The 23,891-nt window shown below is 37.1% G+C and overlaps 1 protein-coding gene across 2 annotated transcripts in view; it reads left to right on the top strand.

Moving 5' to 3' along the window:
- The window catches only part of sema3fa (sema domain, immunoglobulin domain (Ig), short basic domain, secreted, (semaphorin) 3Fa), an 82,142-nt gene that overhangs the window by 26,744 nt on the left and 31,507 nt on the right, over nt 1-23,891 (top strand). For both annotated transcript variants that reach the window (XM_087800143.1, XM_087800142.1), the window contains exons 3-7: nt 16,607-16,767; nt 16,830-16,892; nt 20,509-20,628; nt 22,409-22,495; nt 23,571-23,664. In XM_087800143.1, the coding sequence (XP_087656269.1) occupies nt 16,607-16,767; nt 16,830-16,892; nt 20,509-20,628; nt 22,409-22,495; nt 23,571-23,664 (525 nt within the window). The remainder of the gene's footprint in view (nt 1-16,606; nt 16,768-16,829; nt 16,893-20,508; nt 20,629-22,408; nt 22,496-23,570; nt 23,665-23,891) is intronic.

The following is a 23,891-nucleotide window of genomic DNA, read 5'->3' as shown; positions in this document are numbered from 1 at the left end:
CGAAATAGTCTTGCAAACTTGACAGAAATAGACTAGTAAACTTGACCGAAATAGTCTTGTAAACTGGACTAAAATAGATTGTAAACTTGACAGAAATAGACTTGTAAACTTGACCGAAATAGTCTTGTAAACTGGACTAAAATAGATTGTAAACTTGACAGAAATAGACTTGTAAACTTGACCGAAATAGTCTTGTAAACTGGACTAAAATAGATTGTAAACTTGACAGAAATAGACTTGTAAACTTGACCGAAATAGTCTTGTAAACTGGACTAAAATAGATTGTAAACTTGACAGAAATAGACTTGTAAACTTGACCGAAATAGTCTTGTAAACTTGAACGAAATAGTCTTGTAAACTTGACAGAAATAGACTTGTAAACTTGACCAAAATATTTTTGTAAACTGGACTAAAATAGATTGTAAACTTGACAGAAATAGACTTGTAAACTTGACCGAAATAGTCTTGTAAACTTGAACGAAATAGTCTTGTAAACTTGACAGAAATAGACTTGTAAACTTGACCAAAATAGTTTTGTAAACTGGACTAAAATAGATTGTAAACTTGACAGAAATAGACATGTAAACTTGACCAAAACTTGAACGAAATAGTCTTGTAAACTGGACTAAAATAGATTGTAAACTTGACAGAAATAGACTTGTAAACTTGACCAAAACTTGAACGAAATAGTCTTGTAAACTTGAACGAAATAGTCTTGTAAACTTGAACGAAATAGATTGTAAACTTGACCGAAATAGACTTGTAAACTTGATCGAAACTTGACTGAAATAGTCTTGTAAACTTGACTCAAATAAATTGTAAACTTGACCGAAATAGACTTGTAAACTCGACTAAAATAGATTGTAAACTTGACCGAAATAGATTGTAAACTTGACCGAAATAGACTTGTAAACTTGATCGAAACTTTACCGAAATAGTCTTGTAAACTTGACTCAAATAAATTGTAAACTTGACCGAAATAGACTTGTAAACTCGACTAAAATAGATTGTAAACTTGACCGAAATAGACTTGTAAACTTAACCGAAATAGATTGTAAACTTGACCGAAATAGACTTGTATACTCGACTAAAATAGATTGTAAACTTGACCGAAATAGTCTTGTAAACTTGACTGAAATAGACTTGTATACTCTACTAAAATAGATTGTAAACTTGACTGAAATAGACTTGTAAACTGAAAATGAACACATTGCACTCTTCACATTCACAAACGGATTTCAAGTCTAATCTTTCCTGCTTCAATCACCTTGATAAATGGATACAAACCTGTCTTTACATCTTCTTTGACGTCCTAATGCAACAGAACAAGAAGAGTTTAGAAATCCGAGGGTGAAAGATGGTTTGAGGCGACTGGAGCTGGATTTTAAATGTCAGTGCTCGTGTCTATTTCTGTTGCCGAGCTGCGAGACATGTCAGACATGAACCCTGACGACCCACGACCACAGTCCAGCGTGTCATGCTCGTCCAGCAGCCGCCTGATTGTGTAGCATTATCTGCTTGTCCCTCGCCTGTCATGAGGCATTAGTGCAGCAGCGCTGACCCGGGATCTGCTCCGACGTCTACCTGCTGGGGGGCCTCAGAGAGCGGACCCCTGTCAGGAGGAGGACGTTAGATAGATGGATGGATTTAATACACATATTAATGTCCGATGGAACAAAGTACAATCTTGATTAAAAGCTTGATAAAATACGAGATACAATCTTGAAAAAAACAAATAAATACACACACTTGAAAATGAAAATATTTATAAAATAAAAGTAAAACAATCTTGATAAAATAAAAATTTTATATATTTAAAAAATACAAAATAAAATGTTTATAAAATAAAAGTAAAGCAATCTTGATAAAATACAAAAATTAAATCTTTATAAAATACAAAATTAAATCTTTGTAAATAAAAATAGTGAATCTTGATAAAATACAAAATACAGTCTTGATAAAATACAAACATTTAATATTCATAAAATACAATATAAATTATTTATAAAGTAAGAGTAAATCAATCTTGATAAAATACAAAAATTAAATCTTTATAAAATACAAAATTAAATCTTTGTAAATAAAAATAGTGAATCTTGATAAAATACAAAATAGAGTCTTTATAAAATACAAACATTTAATATTTATAAAATACAATATACATTATGTATAAAGTAAGAGTAAGGCAATATTGATTAAATACAAAAATACAATCATGATACAACAAATACAATATTGTGCAAATGTAATACAAATAAATGTTTATTAAATGTACTAATGAATTGAAATAACTGGATGAAATAAAATAAAGATATTAAATATTAAAAGGAATAAATATGATGGATTAGAGTGGTACTGGTATGGTGGTGAGTGGGGGGGGGGGGTAGTTATGCCAGCTGCCCATTAGCAGTGCACAGAATTCTAAAAAGACACTTTGGTGACCCCTCAGTTCAGTGACGTGACCCTCCGGCTCTCCTGGGATGTTTGAGATGTTCAAACCCAGGATTTAAGAGCTTTGATTAACTGTCCCGCTTCACTAGTCGGTGCTCGAGTCCTGGATCGAGGGTTTTGTTTAGAGTCTCCTGTTTGACTTGGACCTGATTTAATCACGACAGCGTCAAACGTGCTGCGGATGAGGGAGCGATGTGTGTTGTGTCAGCGAGCTGGTATGCAGACACACTCTGGTGGATCACGACGTGAACGGACAAGTCGAGGAAGCTGAAGGTGATAAATCTCGGTGGCATTAAGCAGCATGAAGGGGTGAAGATGGACGGATGAACCTCGTGGTCTCAACAGGCGTAAAATTATCATTATTTCATTTATTTTACCTTCACTTCCATTTTCAAAAGATGTTTACTTTTCTCTGCAAAAGAATTTTAGTGGAACAAATATATCCGGTTTATTATTTACTTGAGCTGTGAGCTATGCCAAGTTTTTGGATCTTCGGGTCACCTTGACCCAGAGGCAACACAAGGATACCTCAAACACTTTTGTTTCAGGCCTTCGGGTCACCTTGACCCAGAGACAACACAAGGGATACCTCAAACACATTTGTTTTCAGGCTTTCGGGTCATCTTGACCAAGAGGCAACACAAGGATACCTCAAACACTTTTGTTTTAGGCTTTCGGGTCATCTTGACTCAGAGACAACACAAGGGATACCTCAAACACATTTGTTTTCAGGCCCTCGGGTCACCTTGACCCAGAGGCAACACAAGGATACCTCAAACACATTTGTTTTCAGGCCCCCGGGTCACCTTGACCCTGAGATACACAAGGGTTAAAATAATCCCAATATGTAATTGTTCCTAGAGTATCAAAAATAAATCGCAATATATCGTATCGTCGTCCCTGTATCGTGATGCTATCGGATGTTTTAAGTGTATTTTTGGACAAGGAACAGTTAGCATCGGTCGCTACATTAGCATCGGTCGCTTGATTACCATCGGTTGCTTCATTAGCATCAGTCGCTACATTAGCATCGGTCGATACATTAGCATCGGTCGATACATTAGCATTGGTCGCTACAATAGCATTGGTCGCTACAATAGCATTGGTCGCTACAATAGCATCGGTCGCTACATTAGCATCAGTCGCTACATTAGCATCGGTCGCTTGATTTCCAATCGGTTGCTTCATTAGCATCAGTCGCTACATTAGCATCGGTCGCTACATTAGCATGGACTTACATTCTTGCCTATAAAAAGAACAGATTACTTTTAGGTGAAAGATCACTTTAAAATGTTCCTGACTTGCCCAGTGACTGTGACTCAAATAAAGTCAAACCAAACCGTTTTTTTTACTCGAAACAAAACTTCAATGTTGACGTTCAAGAGCAGCTGTTTCCACGTAACCTTTGGACGAGTCGTCAAGAAAAAAACTGCTGAATCAACACATTTTCCTTCTGATCTTATTCAAACGAAACTACATATTTTCATCATCGTGGTTGTTTTTGTAACTCAAACACTAGGATCTACATGTAAAAATAGAGCAGCTCATGCACCTGCAAGTCGTTCTAGAAACAGCGTTGTTTCTTCTACCCCCCGGCCTTCGGCTCGGAGGTGACGTGTTGGCGGCGCTGGTGTGTGTTTGGGCTCACGAGCGGTTCTGAGCTCGGTCCAGTCCTGTCACCGTCAAACCTCTTCTCTCACCGTTTGGCTCCGTCCGGCGCCTGTTGCCGACTCACAGTTTCCACCACGTCCTTCGCTTTGATGAATGAAGGTTCTTTCGCTCGCTGTCAGGTCCCGGGTTCTATTCTGGCCCCGGCAGCCGAGCCGTCGCTCCGGCTGAGGAATGAGCGCCTAGACCCTCGTGGAAGACCCGGAGAGGGATCGACCCCCATGATGATGATGACATTTGTTTCTAATGCTTCACCGCCTCGACCGGTTCTCAGAAGAGCTCATTTGTCGTGATTTTTTAAAGAAATTTAATTCAATTGTGACCGATTTGAATTTTCAACGGGGTCCCCTGCCCCCTACCATTGTGGCCCCCTTTCCTTTGACCTCCTCCGGGGTTAAACCTTCACCCAGAGGTCGGACTTTTTTTTAAATACATTTTGTTGAGCCGTTTGACAGTCGGCCATTTTATTTATTTTCATCTGATTTATGTCTAAATAATATTGTCACATTGATTTACTTGTTTCTTGGAAAAATTGAAAGAAAAATATCCATTAAACTTTAAATTCAGATAATTGATTAAATTGATTAAATGAATTAACAATCAAAAAAATGCTGTAAAATGTGTCTTTATTACAATTGATTAATTTCTAGAGATGTTGGCAAAATTCAAGTTATAAGGATTTAGTGTATTTATTGATTGTATTAACAGTAAAAAATGACTATAATAGTAAAAAAAACTATTCATCACAATTTTGTCGGCAAAATTCATGTTATAACTATTAATATTTTACATTTTATTTAATTATTTAACAATATAAAATGACGTAAAACCGATTATTCATTACGATTCTGTATTCATTAATATTAGCTTAATTACTTGAGATATTGTCTGCAAAATTCAAGCTGTAACTATTTATATTTTACAATGAATTTAATAATAATAATACATTTTATTTTAATTAATTAACAATAAAAAAAATGAAGTAAAAATACTTTTTATTACAAAATTGTCTTCATTAATGTCTGGTGAATTATATATATGTATATTATATTATATATATTATATTATAATGATATTGTTGGCAAAATTCCAGTTTTAATTATGTATTTATTGAATTTATTAGCAATAAAAAATGATGTAAATATACGTATTATTGCAATTCTGTCTTAATTAATATTAGTATAATTTCTACAGATGTTTTTGGCAAAATTCAACTTTTTATCTTGGTTTGTCCAATAGACGGTTAAGTTAAAATGATCTATTATTTTATTATTTGTATTAATTTGCAAAATGTAACCAATAATAAGGTTAAACTACAAATGCTAGCAACTGTTTTAGTCGATAAATCAGATTTTGAGACTCGTTTTCAAACACAAACTGTCAAATAAAATGATCTTAAACTTATTTTATTCATGTTGAATCAGCAACTTATGCAAAAATAGTCGAGTACCGACTTTATTTTGCACTTTTATTATCAATAAATATGATGTTAGGATCTGATCTGACACAAATCATGAGAAAACTTTAGTTAGTTTTGTATGTGTGTGTGTCGCAGTGTGTGTGTGCGTGTGTGTGTGTGCAGAACACCAAGTTGTCGACACAAAAACACACAAAAGCAACACGTTTTCAACAAATTAAAACTAATGACGTCTCATTTGTTAAAGTCGAAACCACCTGACAGGAAGATGAATAAACACGGCGTTAAGTCGATTAACTGAAAGTTAAAACCGAGATGCTATTGTTCACACGGGCGAGTGTGTGTCGGCGCGCCTGACGTGGAAGAAGAGCGCTCGCTGGCGAAAGGTCGGAGGTCACCAGGCGAGAGGAGGGGTCGTCCATTCATCGGCGTCATTATTCCGTCCTCCTCGTAATCCTGCGTCGCTCGCCGTCGCTGACCGACTACGACAACAAACACGACTTCATCATCATTACTTCATGTGGCGTCTCTCACACACACACACACACACACGGGAGGGTGACCCGGGGTGGAGCCGGCGTGACTCTGAGGTGGACGCGGCGTTCTTTCCTCACGAAGATGACGTGAAGTTTGAACCGCGAGCAGCGAAGAGGATTAAATGGATTTAACGCTTGTCAGACCTTAAATATTTGCCCTGAGATGTGTCGGCTTATCTCCCAACTTACAAATCCAACATTTCTCTGACACGAGGGTTGGCAGTTCGACTTCCTCAAATAAATAAAGGAGCGAAAAGGTAAGAAATCAAGTAACAAAATTGACCTAAATATGCAGAGAAATTATTTTATCTTATGTAACTTTATTATTTTTGAAATAAGCCCCTTTTTCCCAAATATTTATTTTACCTTTTTGGTTGTCTCTGGGTCAAGGTGACCCGAAGGCCCTAAAACAAATGTGTTTGTGGTATTCCTTGTGTTGTTTCTGGGTCAAGGTGACCCGCAGGCCTGAAAACAAATGTGTTCGGGTATCCCTGTGTTGTCTCTGGGTCAAGGTGACCCGAAGGCCCTTAAACAAATGTGTTTGTGGTATTCCTTGTGTTGTCTCTGGGTCAAGGTGACCCGAAGGCCCTAAAACAAATGTGTTTGTGGTATTCCTTGTGTTGTCTCTGGGTCAAGGTGACCCGAAGGCCCTAAAACAAATGTGTTTGTGGTATTCCTTGTGTTGTCTCTGGGTCAAGGTGACTATGAGGCCTGAAAACAAACGTGTTTGAGGTATCCCTTGTGTTGTTTCTGGGCCTTTTCGGGTCACCTTGACCCAGAGACAACACAAGGGTTGATTATTTTTTCCACGGCCAATAAATCCAAAAGCAGACGACAAAAGTCCTAAAACAAAAAACTGTATTTTAGAGACTAAAAAGGAAAATATATATAAATAAATGTCATGATCTTTAACATATAAGGGTATAAATACCATATTTACTTAAAAACATTGGGACCACAAACCATCTCAACAACTAGAATGTGTCCTAAAAACATGATATTTAAATGTTTCCCGTAAATATTGTCGCATTTATAATCAAATAATAATATGATCAAATATAAGTTTGGACTGGGAAGAAACCTGAGTTCCAACAGGTTCATACGTTTGCTCTGAATAGAAACAGTTCCAGGAACCTGGACTCGAACCAACAACCTTCGTGCTGAGAAGACAATAATTATTTGATCACGATCTTTTCTCCTAATATTCTCCTGTTCCCTGAAACCTCCGTATCATTATGACCACCTACTCTGAGTCACACCCTGCCTGGCCTGACCCCCCCGGAGATAATCCTGATTATATTCAAGTATGTAAGGAGCCCAGAGCTTTCACCCCAAAGCCCCCCCTGGACCCCTCATGACCTTTAACCTTTCACCTGCGGTCCCGCTGACCCAGCTGTCCCGTGAATCAGAGAAGGAAGAATCTTTGATGATATTCCGAACGATTCATGGGATGAATCCCAAAGAATCAACAGAAAATATTTAAAATCCTTATCTTGTCCTATCAGGGTGGAAGCCCTGGGTCAGATCCAAGGTTACTCACAGTTCGCACTCAAGCTTGACTCTTAAAAAGTATCGGGATAATGTTCGGGTGGAAAAAGTCCAGTTGGGAAAAAGTCAGAACTCCAGTTTGTTTCCTCAGTCTGGTCGTCTCTGGCAACAAACCCATGACCTTCCTGTCGGTTAAATCCTGCCGTCGTTCCCTCGAGCTTTAATTAACCTTCGCTGTCATGGATTCTTCTATAATCTCAGGAAGTGAAGCTTCTCAAATCTGTTTTTGGCTGCAGCTGAAGACGAGCGTCTCACACTTGAAGTGAGAATCAGAGAATCTTCTTTTTTTTTTAAAGACACAAACGCGTGTCAGGCGAGCGTGAGCGGCGGATGACTGACAGCATCCGGAAGCTCCGAGATAAGACCTTATCTGTTGCCAATTATTTCTCCTTCAGCAGGCGCAGGTGAGCGGCAATCTTCTGCGGCGACACGTGTTGTGAGTCAATAGTTCTGGTCCCGGCGGGCGTCGCGAGCCTGATAACAAGCTTCTTAATCCGGGCGAAACACAGGCGCTCGACGGGTCGGACCGATGACACTTGATACACTCGCTGACCTCTGCTGACGAGAGGACATCTTCTTCTTAAATAACACTTTAAAAACAACTTCCTGTCATGGATGTCGTCTTGTAGGTTTTTATACAATATCATTGCCAGACTTTTTTTTTATGGCGCCTGTTGCTATGTCGAGATTCTTTAATACTTGGTGACGATTGTCACAATAATGAAAGATATCACTAATATTAATGTACAGGATGTAGAACTTTTAAAATGCGGATTGTTCGTCCTGAGGTCAGCCAAACCACTAGGGGGCGACCACCTGCTTCACACATTAAGCTCCCTTCAAATAACAAGCGAATTAATTTAATTTATATAAATTATGTAATTTATAGAGGTAAGTTCAAAAAGGTCTGAAAAATAGATGGAAAAGATCGTACGATATTATTAGAACGAAGGAGGGAAACAAATAGAGATGTAACAAATAATATACAAATAATAATAATAATAATAAATATCAAATTTAATTATTACTAATTTGTTGTGTAGTTTATCATTGAATGTAATAGAAATCTGCATTTTGTATATTGTTTCAATGTATAATATTTCAAATGCAGATCTTTTCCCTAAGATCATGTGATTAATTATGAAGATGAATTATTGTAATTAATTATTGTAATTAATTGTTGCGATTAATTATTTAATTAATTGTTGCAGTTAATTATTGTGATTAATTATCATGAATAAATATTGTGATAAATTATTGTGATTCATTAATTCACGCGATCTATTATCATGATTAAATATTGTGATTAATTATTGTGATTCATATTTGAAATTAATTATTGTGATCAATTATTGTGATTCATATTTGAAATTAATTATTGTGATTAATTATCATAAATAAATATTGCGATAAATTATTGTGATTCATTCATTCACGTGATGTATTATCATGATTAAATATTGGGATTAATTATAATGATTAAATATTGTGATTAATTATTGTGATTAAATCTTGTGATTCATTATAGTGATTCATTATTCTGCTTAATATTGTGATTAATTATTGTGATTAAAAATGTGCGATTAATAATCGCGATTAAAATATCTAAAAAAAAAAAAATCAGGATTATAATCTTAAGTAAACGTTAGTGTGTCATACATTTATGTATTAAAAGAAAACTGTCAGAAAAACAAAATTTTCATGTATTTGTCTAAATATCAGTGTCATATCCGTCTCTTCCGATATTCTTCCAGTTGAAATCTTAGCGTCGCCTGAAGATGTTTATTTATATATATAATTTTATATTAAAGTAAAAACATCCTGCGTTTGGTTGTGAATGTTTATAGAAAAATCTTCTTTGCAGAGAGACTTCATGAGAAATTGAGTCGGAAATAATGAATACTCGAAGGTTTAGTTCTTCTTCAGACAAGAATAAAATTAATCTCAAATCGTAGCATGTTTTATGTACGTTAGCATCAACGTAGCCCAGTCAGCTAGCTCGCTAAATGGACGCTGAATTAAACAGTTTTATTTTCCAACTCCGGAATAATTATATATAGTTGTTGTCGAACGTTCCTGGTTTATAAACGAACATCAACAAGTCAGGAATTCTCTCTCAAACATCAGGAGAAAAAGTATAAAAACTTATCTGAACCAACATTCTTGAAACCTTCACCGCAGCAGGTTCTAATTCCTCCGACATGCCGGAGACGCCTGGACAGGTATTTGGGGTTTTTCAGTTTGACCCCCTCGGAGTGTGTCAACAGAGGCACCTTCACAACACGGCGGGGGGGTGAAGGGGGGGTGAGGAGGGGGGAGTGTGTCGAGAGACAAGACCAGTTTCTGCCAGACTTTCATCTTCTCAGACGCACAAAAATGGCGTCCATTGAGCGCCGCCCGTGGGCGACATTCTTGGAATACAGATGATGACAACGGAGCGTCTGGATCGGGTCGCACCGGGGGATTCAGTTTACCAGCCGCTGTCAATCAAACGACCGAGAGAAGGGAGGAGAAGAAAATCATCACCTGGGGCTTCTTGAAGGACCTTAATCCTCACAGAAGGTTCTCACTGCAAGAAACCCTTGTTTTATGACCTGAAATAGATCATGAAAATCAACCTACCTGGACATAAATACACCTGGAGTCTTTTAAAGCCCTCAAAAAGGGGGGCTGTCGTGTTTCTAGCTTTCTCTCAACTTAATAACAAAATAAGTAATATTTTCTTTCATAAAAAATCATTAAAAACACCATAAAAAGTAAAAAATGAATAATAATTTCCAGGAATATATTTATTTTCTCCCTATTGTAATGCACTAAATGTAAATGTTATTATATACTTTATATATACTATTTAAATATTTCTCTTTCTGATCCAAAATATCTGGGTTTTTTTTTTACATTTTATTGTATGAAAAGTAAAATATAAATCATGTTCTGATTTATTTTAAAATGTAACTTTTATTGGGGGTTTTTAATTAAAAAATAAATAAACTGGAAAAAAAGGGCAAATTTGACGTTTCTCACCAAAAGTTAAAGCTAAATCCCTAAAAAAAAAACACTCAACACTGCTTTCTGTATACAAGGAACGTTGACTAAGAGTTGGGATTATTTTCAGAGTAAACTGTTTCTTTTTAGAGTTATAGACAAAGATGTTTGTTCATTTTAATGTAGAGACTGGAGCTCAGTTGTCTGAAGGTATTTGGATGTTTTTAAGTGTCTTTTTGGACGAAGAGGAAGACAAAGAAAATTTAGCGTGGGTCGCTACATTAGCATGGACCTACATTTTTGTCTATAACTCTAAAAAGAAAAGATTACGCTGAAAATAATTCCAACTCTTAGTCGACATGAAGGTGAGTAGAAAAGTTTTTTGGTGAAAAACACTTTAAGTCTTGGTTTTAATGGTGAAAAAACTGGGAAAACTCACAACAGAAAGCGTAGCGTAGCAGCATACCAGGTCATCGGAGACAATTCACTCGCGATGCGTTCAGGGACCCTCGCTCCTAAAAGCGTTGCAGCACTGATTTTGAGATTTTCCGCCAAACATCTGTGAAGAGAAAAAACAAACACACAAGGAGCAGAAAAATAAACGAAGAAGCTACCAACGGAACTATGACAAAAAATGTTTGAAATTTTGTCGCAATTTCAAAGGTATTGATTCATCACCAATAGGAATGAAACGCTCAGCAATACTTTCTGTATACAAAGAATCCTTAATAAAGGCGTTATTCAATACCATAAACATGATGTTTTTTTTAACCACTACATATTTGAGCTTAATTCCCATAATTATCACCATTATTTCATTGCTCACTGCAATTTTCCTTCCAACAAAACCATCAAAAGTCCACGAGCGAGTGCACACATGCACCAGTGCGACGCTCGCGGCCTCTTTTCTCTCGCGTCTCTAACTACTTATACCATACAAATGCTTTTCTCGACTCTGTTAGACCTCCACGAATCTACCCTCTTGTCATGTGACGTCTCACCCAGACACGTTTTTCTCTTTCTTTCCACCGTCTGTCGGCGTCTCGTCCAGAAGAATGTCTTTGAGACGTAATTGTTGGACCTGCAGAAACATGACGACTATATTATGACAGTTTGTGTTGATTCTTTGTTCAATTACTAGACAAAGATGTTTCTGTTCGGGTGATACGTTTATGATCCTTCGACTGTAAGTACACAAAGATGGTCTTAATCACTTGCTTTGACAGTGTGTCGAGTGAAGGATTGTGGGAGAAATGTTTAACATTGAAATATTGTAACGATCTGATCTTGTTTAGGTTAAGACTCTTAAAGACCGAGTCGTCATATTGTCTGTTGCATAAGAAATTCTTCCTGCCATCTGAGAGTTTAGTATCGACATGATGGCTTTCACATGGAAAGATGGTTTGAACCGTTCGTGGAAAAGTGGGAGAAACCAACTCTATTGGACTGTGTACTGGCAAGAGTCTGTCGATACAACAATTTATTGTTTAATTTAAATAATCATTACTTTTTCTGGCTGTTTTAAAGCCAAAATGAGTCAAAACACTTAACTTTTTTTCTCTCATTGCTGCCATTTCGCTGGAGGTTTGTCACGAGAAAAATGACAAATGTTGCCAACTAGTGGCCGGAGGTTTAATTGCACCACACAAATGAATAAACGCCCTGAATATTTGAGTGTTAATTGTAAAATAAAACATCGAATGATTGTCTTTTATACACACACTATTAAAATAAAATATTATTTCGATACAGTATCGGGAATAAAAAAATCACGATATATCATTACATCGATATTTTTCTTAGACTTAGACTTAGACTTAGACTGCACTTTATTGATCCCTTTGAGATGACACTCAGGGAAATTTCTGTTATCAGTATTCCAGTAGCACAGAAGGAATAGAGAAAAACCAAAAAGCACACAGAAGAGGACGATAGCATTAAATAACAAAACAGTAACTGAATATAACGACAGTATAAATAAAATAAAAATATAAATAAAATAAAATAAGCTAAACTGACGCACCTACTCTCTCTTTGATACTGTAGGAAAACGTCCTACTTTTATTTTTCATTCTTAGATAATCAAGCGATAACTTTATTATATTTAATACAAGAAACATTTTTTTTCCACAGAACAGATCTTAAGAATATATTATATTTTATTTGAATGTTTCAAGCCTTTTCTTTGGTTCAATTCTTTTTTTTTACAAATCAAATTAAAAGAATGAAAAAACTCATTTAGTTAGTCTTTTAATCATCAATCATTAATAAAAAGTTTTTAATTGGCCAAAATGCCACACAAATTAATCGAAAATAGAATATAAATTATTTAAATTGGATAAAAAAATGTTCCAGAAAATATGTATAGAAGTTAAAGTTTAGCATCCTTAGAGTAAACGTTGCAAACTATACGTTTACATCCATATAAATATGATTTAATTGAATTTATTTTGGGTTGTAAATGGTTAAATAAGATAATAAGTCTAAAAATTATTTTTGAGAAGATATATTTATATATTATATTGTATAAAATCTAGTTCTAAATGTGAATTTGAGTGAAGTTCAGTCATGTACAAATAGATTTGTTTGTTTTAAATGATGTTTCATCCACTCTGGCACAAGAAACCAAGTGCAGGTCGTCGGTGTGAGACGGTCAGAAGTCGCTCTGACGACGAGGTTGTCAGATGTTGAGAAGCTCGACTGTCAGGTGATGATTCATCGCAGCGCTCGCTGGTTCTGCCCTTCGCTTCCATCTGTCTTCTGTCCGCTGAACTTCTCACTGGCCTGAACCTTTATTTTCTTACGACGGTGAAAACCTCTCAGCGGCGCCTTGACGTGTTCTGGCCTGAGTGTCGAGATGATGGATGTCGTCTCTCTGGACCGACCGCCGAGACGTGTGAGGAAACAAAGAGGAATATTCGTTCTGATCTTGTCATTCTATGAACTGAATCACAAACAGATGTGAGAGGAAGCAAAAGTCATTTATACAACACTTGTTTTTCTGAAGATCCATTTTGACCATAGCCACGCCCACTCTGCTGTGATTGGTCAAACGCCGACATTTGTCACTGCGCGTCATCTATCCCGGAACTCTTCACCCCCAAGGGACTTGTTGTATAAACAAAGTGGGACTTGATAACAGCTGGCTGGAGGAGGAGTGAAGCCTATATTACATCATAATGGAATCCGCTCTCGTAACCTCTCGTTCGCCCAGATTTCAGAGCAACTTTATTAAGTAATAAATTCGAAACATGGTCATGATGAGGGACTTACTGCATCTTGAAGAGAGGAAGACTTTAATGTTTGAAATAAGTGAGTGTGAAATATTAGTTGACCTTTTAGAAAAAGGTAAAGGAAACCCTGGAAAGCTAGTCAGGCTAATAGCATTATTCGAAAAATGAATTTGGACTGTGGATTTAAATTTAATAAAAATATATATATATATCCTAATCTCTTAAAGACTCTGCATCCAACAGGCAAGTCAACTTCTCAGCTAAGATTTAAGGGGGGAGGGCACCCCGATCAGGTCAATGTAAGGGGGGCAAAAGAGCATTGGAAGAACCCCATGAAAATAAAAAGAAAACGACCAATTGTTATGACATTTTTATCATGTACATTAAAAAGTAAGTAGGCTAGATTTCCTAAATATCAGTTCCTTTTGATAATTATAAGGGGGCACAAAGGGGGTCAGAAGACCCCCATGAATGTTCAATTTTGATGGCATTTAAACCACATGTATTACCTAATAAGTCTGCGGATTTCCGAGGATTTTGTTCACTCAAAAGAGGGCAAAGATCATCAGGGTTTCTTCATGATTTTTTAAGTGCGTTTCATTCGTATTTCTCTGCTCGTCGCCACATATTCCCGTCTTTATTCTCTGCACTGAGAGCCGTGGTCGCCGCCGTCCCTCTATCCAGCCCGTCCGACGAACACTGGGGGTGTTTGTCCTGCGCCCCGCTTCGAGTGGAACTTGAGCAGCACCTCGATCTGCTTTCTTTCCCCGGACATAAGTGCAGGCTCGACTTTCTCAAGCTCCACTTTCCCAAGCTCCGTTTGAAAGCAAGCAGATTCTCTTAACAGCTCGAGATGTAATGGGAGGCGCAGGAGAAAAATGTGTTTTCCCTTCACCGTTCGCCTCCCCGGCTCACCCCGGGTGTAATGTAGACTCTTCTGGGAGCACATTTGCTGGTGTGGGAGGAACGGATACTGGAATATATGATGTGAGGAAATCTCTCTTCTTCCGGAGAACTGAAGATCTCACAGGTTAAACCGACACTTTAAGTCCTTCACTGGACTTTTGTGGAAGAGAAATGTTGTGGAGGAAAACCAGGGTTTTCAGCGCCGGGTTCTGGGCGACGTCTGTGTTTTGTAAACCAGCTCGTGTTCCGTCACGATGGTCACAAATCCACATGTTGGAAAGCGGTGCTGAAAACCAGAGCAGGAGAAATATAATGACTCTTTACTGTTGTCGTCAATCACTCGCTCGATTGTGTGACTTTTTTCTCTTTTTTTTTTTTCAAACGTTTTAGTCCCAGAAACAGTTGCTGGATCCAGTTCAAGCATCATTGAAATAAATCAAATATATATTTTTCAATTTATTGACACACAATATAATACAGAATGAAAAGTTGCTTCTTTAAAAAATGAGTAAGAAAGAATATGAAGAAAAACTATTGAAATCAAAAGTACAATTATATATTTTCGGAAATTATTAAAGAACATTTGATTGGAAAGTAAGTTTTGTATTGCTTTTATTTATTTTGTATTGCGTCTATTTATTTTACTTTATTTTACCTTCATTCTTTTGCGTGGAAATGTTGAAAAAATATAGAAACAAATGAGTGTATTTCAGGTTGAAAAATTTTCTTTTTTTGCCAATAAAAATACTGTAACAAAAATAATAACTAATAATAATTTTCTAAAAAAATGTATAGTTTTCGTTTTTGTTTACTCAGAAATGTAGAAAAAATTAACAAAGGCTACAATATTAATAACCTATTTTCCAATAACATTAAAATTGAATGTATTTTATACATAATTACATGTAATGCAAATAATCTGCATTACACGAAAAAAAGGTTTAAAAACTGAAGAGAAGACACATGAATAAAAATGGAATAAACAAAACAAACACATGGACAAAAAAATAAAATATATAAGATGAAATACAAAGTAACGATATTTAAATTTGAGTATGTTCTCACGCACATTTCATTTTATTTATAGTAAATTTAAAATTGTTATGTTTTTTTTCTGTATTGGCTTCATTTATTCATTTCCTTTTACGTAGTTTTAGTTTGCTCAGAAATGGAAAGAAATGTACAAAAAAAACATGTATTACATGTATTATATGGTTGGATGTATTTGTTTTCTTTCTAATAAAAAAAAGAAATAATAATAAAACAAAACAAACACACGGACAAAAACGGATCAAAATATAAGTTAGAACAAAAAGTTAAAAATACTATAGCATATAGAGTACTATAGTATAAATAGAGTATTTGATTGAAAGGTAGAAGATGTTTTTTTCATGCACATTTCATTTTATAATAAGAACTTATTTTCTTTCATTATAATGATGATACATTACAATGATTCAATCCTCGGTCATTGATGCTCGGTCAGTTTAAAAACGTGTATTTCTTCTTCAGAAAATACTTTTAACGTTGCGAGGTTGGGATGTGGTTTTTCTTGCACTGACTTCCTGTTATTAATCCAGTCGAACGGTTTCACGGTTTGATGTGAATCTCCACAGCGTTTAAATCACATTTGAAGACGACATTTATGAACTTGGCTTCCTCGTCGTCCAGATAACTCTTGTTAAAGTGGATCATTCCCACATGACTGGGCGACCTGAAGAGAATCCTTCTTAACCAAACAACCTTCACACTTCTCCTCTCTGACCAAACCCGCGGTTTCTCTTCCCCACTCTCGACGTTTATGTTACGACCACATCTTTAAAAAATAAAAAAAAACCTCTTTTTTCTTGGTCTCATTACAGAGTTGAAATCCACCGGCACGGCGCACCACTTCTCCTTCTCGCTCAACTCCACCGACTACCGGATCCTGCGCATGGACGAGGACCACGACCGCATGTACGTGGGCAGCAAGGATTACATCCTGTCTCTGAACCTGCACGACATCAACAAGGAGCCGACCATCGTAAGCATTGTGGGAATAAAAACCTTTATATTTCAGTCGTTGACGTTCGGTCTTTCTTGCAGCTGCACTGGCCGGTCGCGCCTCAGAGGAAGACCGAGTGCGTCCTGTCGGGGAAAGACACCAACGTGAGTATTCCAGGACTTAAGAAACAATCGTTTGTAGGCTTGAGATCCAGACTATAATCTGGACTGTTGAACAAATAATTCATGTCTTCATGGATGGTCGACGCGACTAAAGAAAGTCCTCCTGATTATAAAGTTGGTCAAAGACGTCGGGTCAGAATAACAAGGGCTGACAATGTAAATCCAGATTCAGCAGATTTTTGGGATTGAATCTCTTGTGAAACCAGACTGTAGACGAGACGCGATCCCTCGCCCTCGCCCGGCGTTTGTGGCGAGAACCCACTGAGCCCGTCTTTCAAAAACCCAGAACAAGCACGGCCCATTGACGACTTCACGAAACTACTTATTTTCTGCCCGAGGAAAACGGTCGGACGTGTCTCCATTTGAAGCTTCATTATTTCTTTAAATAGTCGGTGTTTGGCACTTAAATCTGAAGTATTTATCTCGATAATGAACGACATTATTTCAGCAAGAAGTTTGTGTCCCAGAGAATCAACGTTTGAAGTAGCGTGAGCTGAACATTGCTCATGTTTCTCGCACTCTTGGCAGAGAAGCAGATTCATACTCAGAGTCTTATGGAAACTCCCTTGAATTTTATGGCCAAAACTGTTCCTCAATCAAGCAGCCTTTCATGGAATTTCCTGAGATTACGAGTCTCTGGTGATGACGTGATGTTGTGTATCGCTGTCAAAGGCTGCACATGATCAGTGAAGGGAAACTTAACCCCTGTAGAAATATAGCTTGAGAAGAATTACAAATACACAAGTGACACGTGAGTTACTAGAGACTTTATTCCAGTTGTATATAAAAGTATTAGAACATTACACTGGAATAACTTGGTAACATCCTGGACACGCCTTAAGAATGATAAATACTTTAAAAACGACTTCATCTGATTCTTTTTCTCACTGACAAAGAATTTATATTCATACAAATGTTCCGCTTTCTTACACTAAAAAAGATGGATAGATAAATGGTTAAACAGACAGACGGACGGACGGACGGATGGATGGGTAGACGGACGGATAGATAGAAGGATAGAAGGATAGACGGATTGGATGGATAGATGGAAGGATAGATGGATAGATGGATAGATAGAAGGACAGACGGATAGATGGATAGATAGAAGGATAGACGATAGAAGGATAGACGATAGATGGATAAATAAATGGTTAGACAGACAGATAGACGGATGGATGGATAGATAGAAGGATAGACGGATGGACGGATTGGATGGATAGACGGATAGATGGATAGATAGAAAGATAGACGATAGATGGATAGATAGAAGGATAGACGATAGATGGATAGATGGATGGATAGAAAGAAGGACAGACGAATAGATGGATAGATAGACAGATAGATGGATAGATAGACGGATAGATGGATAGATAGAAGGATAGATGGATAGATAGAAGGATAGACGGATAGATGGATAGATAGAAGGATAGACAATAGAAGGATAGATAGATGGATAGATGGATAGATGGATAGATGGATAGATTGATAGATTGATAGATTGATAGAAGGATAGATAGATTGATAGAAGGATAGACGGATGGATAGAAAGACGGATAGACGGATGGATAGAAAGACGGATAGACGGATGGATAGATAGATGGATAGATAGACAGACAGACAGACAGATGGATGTATAGAAAGATAAACAGATGGAAAGAGAGATAGATAGACAGACAGTTAAAAAGACAAACAGACAGAAGGATAGACGAATAGATGGAAGGATTGACGGATAGATAGAACTTTGGAAAATGAGTGTTACAAGCAGCAGAAAAGAAACAGATTGACATTGATTATGAAGAAAATTAAAAATACATATTTGTGAAAAATGTTAATTTCGAGTCACTATTTGTCTCTCAACACACTCAAATATTACATTTAGAAGCTCATCTTTGACCTTTTGTTGCGCAACAATTGATCTTTCCAAAGGTGTGTTCTGAAGCTTCATCTTTCTCACTCCAACACCTTCTTTCGGAAACGTTTGGACTCGATCCACTCAGACAAAAAAATAATGGTTCGCGTTAGCAAAGTGTTGGCAGGAGCGACGAGCGGCGAGGGAACCCGTCCTCGTCTCCCGTCGGTCCAGAGGCGCTGCTGCTGATCCATCTGGAAGGTTCATTTGTGCGTGTCTGGTGACCCGCGGTCCTCGCCGCCTCCGGCGCCACGTCCTCTCCGGCCTGATTGTGCCGGCGAGCAGGTTCTCCTCTGAAATTTCATCAGAGAGTGTGGAGATAAATCTGGCGGCCCGGGACTCGACCCGGCGGTCGGCGGCGGCTCTTGAGGGAATGACGGATGATGACAATTGTGAAGCCGTTCCTGGGAGATGTTGGTTCGGGCTGAAGGTCAAAGGCAATCATCGATGGGGGAGCAGATATTGTTCCAGATCCTGCATGTGATGGGTTCTGTACGTCTGCTCCGTCCCTTTCCCTTCCTGCCAGCTGACACTTCCAGCCAACGAGATGGACTAATCCCGGGAAATCCTGAGCTCTCGGATGGAGTTTTCGTTGATTTGAAACCAAAAGGCAAGACAGCTGGTCAGACCGGCCCAGATTAGAACCCAAGAAACCAACCGAAGACTTCGCTCAAAGATTGGATAGTTTTTGTTCCCGAGTCAAGCCTTCGATCTTTGTCTTTTTGTGATTAAGAAAAGGAAAAAGGAATTCCAATGGTGTGCCACAGGGCTCCTTCCTAGGGTGTTCCCCTTTCTTAAAGTTCAACTAATGTAAAAAACAAACTCTTCTGACTCACATGTTTCAAATGTTGAATCTTCTTCAAGATGCAGTAAGTCCCTCGTCATGACCATGTTTTCAACTTATTACTTAATAAAGTTCGTCTAGAATCTGGGCGAACGAGAGGTTACGAGAGCGGAGTCCATTATGATGTAATAATGGCTTCAATCCTGCTCCAGCCAGCTGTAATCTCACCCCGCTTTGTTTATACAACGAGTTCCTTTGGAGGTGGAGACTTCCGGGGGTTGTTGACGCGCGGTGACATACTTGATGTTTGACCAATCACAGCAGACATAACACAAGGGATACCACAAACACGTTTGTTTTCGGGGCCTTCTGGTCACCTTAACCCTTAGATAACACAAGGGATACCACAAACACATTTGTTTTTAGGCCTTCTGGTCACCTTGACCCTGAGATAACACAAGGGATACCACAAACATATTTGTTTTTAGGCCTTCTGGTCACCTTGACCCTGAGATTACACAAGGGATACCACAAACACATTTGTATTTAGGCCTGCCGGTCACCCTGACCCTGAGACACTATTAAATGATTTGTTTAAATAAATATATATATTTTTGTTTTTGTTTAAAACATTTAGTTCTTTCTACCTTAGTGTTTGATTTATTATTTGATTATATTATTTATTTCCAGTAGCTGCACCTCAATAGAAATTCCTATTTGTTTTGACGTCAAACAATTTACTCTTCGAAACATAATTGAGTCTGATTCTGTTTTAGGTTTCTGCACATGACACAGCTGAGGGATTTATTAATAAATGTTAACAAAATTTTTATTTTTTATCTCTTTTAACATGGATTATGATGCACTTTTAAAAGAAAGTTAAGTTAAGTTGTGTTTCTCTTCAGGGTGAATGTGGAAACTTCATCCGCCTGATCGAGCCGTGGAACCGGACCCACCTGTACGTGTGCGGCACTGGAGCGTACAACCCCGTCTGCACCTACGTGGACCGAGCCCGTCGCTCACAGGTAACCCAAGACCACCTTTGACCTCCGATCCCGTGAACCGCGTCTGTCAATCAACCTCGGGGTCACAAAAGCCCTTTTTTCACGGCTTCGGTTCTTGTCGTCCGTCTGGTTCTCATTGATTCGTGCTCGGTCTGGAGGAGATGATTCTTCCTGGGTGAAGATTTTCATTGTGGGGGTTCCATCTTACGACCCCCCCCCCACTCGTCCTGAGGTACCCTCTCGTCCTGGGGTCCCCCTTCACCTGCAGCTCTGTCTTTCTGTCGGGCTGAGAGGCCCTGAGAGGCCATCAGTACTGATGGAGCTTCTCATCCATCATCGACCTTGTAGCGCCCCCTTTCTTCCGCCGACCCCCCCGCCCCTCACACCGGCACGCCGGGCCACACACACACACACACACACACACACACACACACACACACACACACACACACATCCTCCACGAGACCTGGTTAGTCTCACTGTGTGAATGTGGGGTCAGATTTCAATGCAAAGGTCACTTCACCTCCTGTCCGTCATTCGTCTCCTCAGGACCTGAAACGTTTGACGACAAGATGGTTCCGGAGTCAAAGATTCTTTGTTGCGGAGAAGAAACGTTAATATTTAAACTGGTTTATTATGATGCTTTTTTATTTGTTTTTTTATTTTTAATTTTTACCACATTTGCCACATCATGGTTTACATTTCAGTAAAGTGTGTATATATTAAAATAATACACGTTTTATCTACAATTTTGTTCATTTTTGTGTTGTAATTACATTTCTGGTCGCTAGATGGCAGCAGTCATTACATCCTCCACAGCTAAAAATAGTAATAGAAATAAGCGTATTTATCGTAATATTGTATTTTTTTTCACGATACTGTATCAATATTCAACCTTTATATTATTTCATTTATTTATATTGAACATTTTATTTCTATTATAGTTGATATTGAAATTTCAATAATGTGTATGAATTAAAATAAAATCGATCAAAAAATAATTATAAAATAACACATTTTCTCAGCATTTGTTCATTTTTGTGTTGAAATTACATTTCTGGCCGCTAGATGGCAGCAGTCATTACGTCCTCCACAGCTAAAAATAGTAATAGAAATAAGCCTATTTATCGTTTAAAGTTGTTTTTTTTTCACGATACTGTATCAATATTCAACCTTTTTATTTATCTTATTTCATTTATTTAGATTAAACATTTTATTTATATTATAGTTGATATTGATTTCAATAATGTGTATGAATTAAAATAAAATCGATCAAAAAATAATTATAAAATAACACATTTGTTCATTTTTGTGTTGCAATTCAACTTCCGGCCACTAGACGGCAGCAGTCGTCACATCCTCCGAAACTAAAGGAACAATGAAAAAATCCTGGTGATGACTGAGGACGAGAGGATACAGTGACTCCAGCAGCTTTTAAAGCTTATGTTTGGAAATATTTTGTTTTTAAAAACAAATGAAAGTAGTTCCGACTTCGTCAAGAGTCATGTGGTCTGTAAATACTACAACACCAGAGTCAAGTACTCGACAATACTACACATATATACTTGTTACCGCAGTATCACAATATATTGTTGCCTCTTTATCGTGATACGTATCCTATCAGCAGATATTTGCCGTTTTTCAATATTCTCTGGTTTTTTTATAATTTACTTGAGGTTATAGTCGATTTTTCGAAGTTTCTTTAATTATTAATTACATTATTATGTTTAGTGTTTGCTGTATTTATGCGTCCATGAGACACATTTGTTTGTTTATTAATATTTTGTGTTTGTGTTTCCAGGGATCTTTCTACCTGCAGGGATCTAAGACGGCGAGGACGAGCCGGGCGACCGACTTGAGCGTCACGTCTGATTCTATGGATGCAAAGGTGTTTTTTCAAATACTTACCCTTAACTTAACTTAGTGTAGTTTCAACTTTCACTCACTAGTCTTCACCTCTTTTCACGCGTGTGGAACGAGATATTTTATTTCATTTATTTGAGCATTTAAGGCAGATGGTCATAGTGTTTAAAAATATATATTATCTTCAAGCCATGTTTAAAGGACAGTCTCTGCTAGTCTGGTTATGTTTTAGGTTTCTGTGAAAACTGATGGTACATTAACGTTGAAAATTGGTTGTATTTTTATGGAAAGACATCAATTTTTATTTTAAAGACAAACCCTACCATACAATTAAATTGCATTACTGAAGAAAAAGGATATTTATAAAATATGCTTTAATGACCTGTAAAGATAGATTTTTAAACGAGGATAAAGATATTTATTTAAATAATATATACTAAAACAAACGTGTCGGCGAGAATCAAGTCTCATTTCACTGCAAGAGATAAATTAAATTAAAATAAAATATCCAACGGTTGGTCAAGAGATCGAGAGAGAAAGTCGACATCGAGCTCAAGAATTGTGTAATTATTATCATTTTTACAGGTTTTTAAATGAAGTTTTACATAAAAATATTAAAAATAAAATAATAATAATAATAGAAAAATATACATAAATATATATAATATGTAATAACAATATGATATATATCAATAAATATAAATAAAATCCTGATACGAAGTGGCCATATTGTTATTATTTACAGATAAAGTATTTATAGATACATACATGAAGAGAAAATACAAAATATATGTAACAGAAACTTAAAAATCGTTAACATGAGAATGTTTTAAAAATGTACTTTATATATAAAAGTCAAAAGTAATTAATAAACGTCACAAAAATATTTTCACAAATAAAATAAACTGTTACAAAAAGGAGATTTATTTAAACATAAATTTCTATAAATGTACAGTTTTAAAGGACAATAATGATTTAAAAACTTGTTGCTAATATGTGAAGTATTCAAGGAACATTTGATCGTCACGGTAACGCGTTCAACTCTCATGAATCTGCCGAAGAAAAGCAACGACTCGACGTTAACAATGTTTTCTCTGCAGGATTTCATCTTTCGTCTGGAACCTTCCAAGGTCGACTCTGGGAAAGGAAAATGTCCTTTTGACCCCAAACTGAACAGCGTGTCAGCTTTGATCAGTCAGTTTCTTACTATTATTTATACTTTTATTATTTTTACTATTATTTTTCCTCTGGTGTCTGTGTTTCTGCCGCTCGTGTGTTTCTTCACTTCTTCAAACCACTTGTTCTCTGAATGCTTCACATATTTGTGTGTTGGTGGTCGTTGTGTTGTGTTCTGACAGGTGGTCGCACATTTCTGTTGATCGCTGACCTATCGCCTCTCTCTGTGTGTGGCTGTGTGTAGG

The sequence above is a fragment of the Callionymus lyra genome, chromosome 10 (assembly GCF_982586985.1).
Source record: "Callionymus lyra chromosome 10, fCalLyr1.hap1.1, whole genome shotgun sequence".
NCBI classification, from domain to species: Eukaryota; Metazoa; Chordata; class Actinopteri; order Syngnathiformes; family Callionymidae; genus Callionymus; species Callionymus lyra.
The sequence above is the reverse complement of the archived record's forward strand: the minus strand, read 5'-3'. Positions and strand labels throughout refer to the sequence as shown.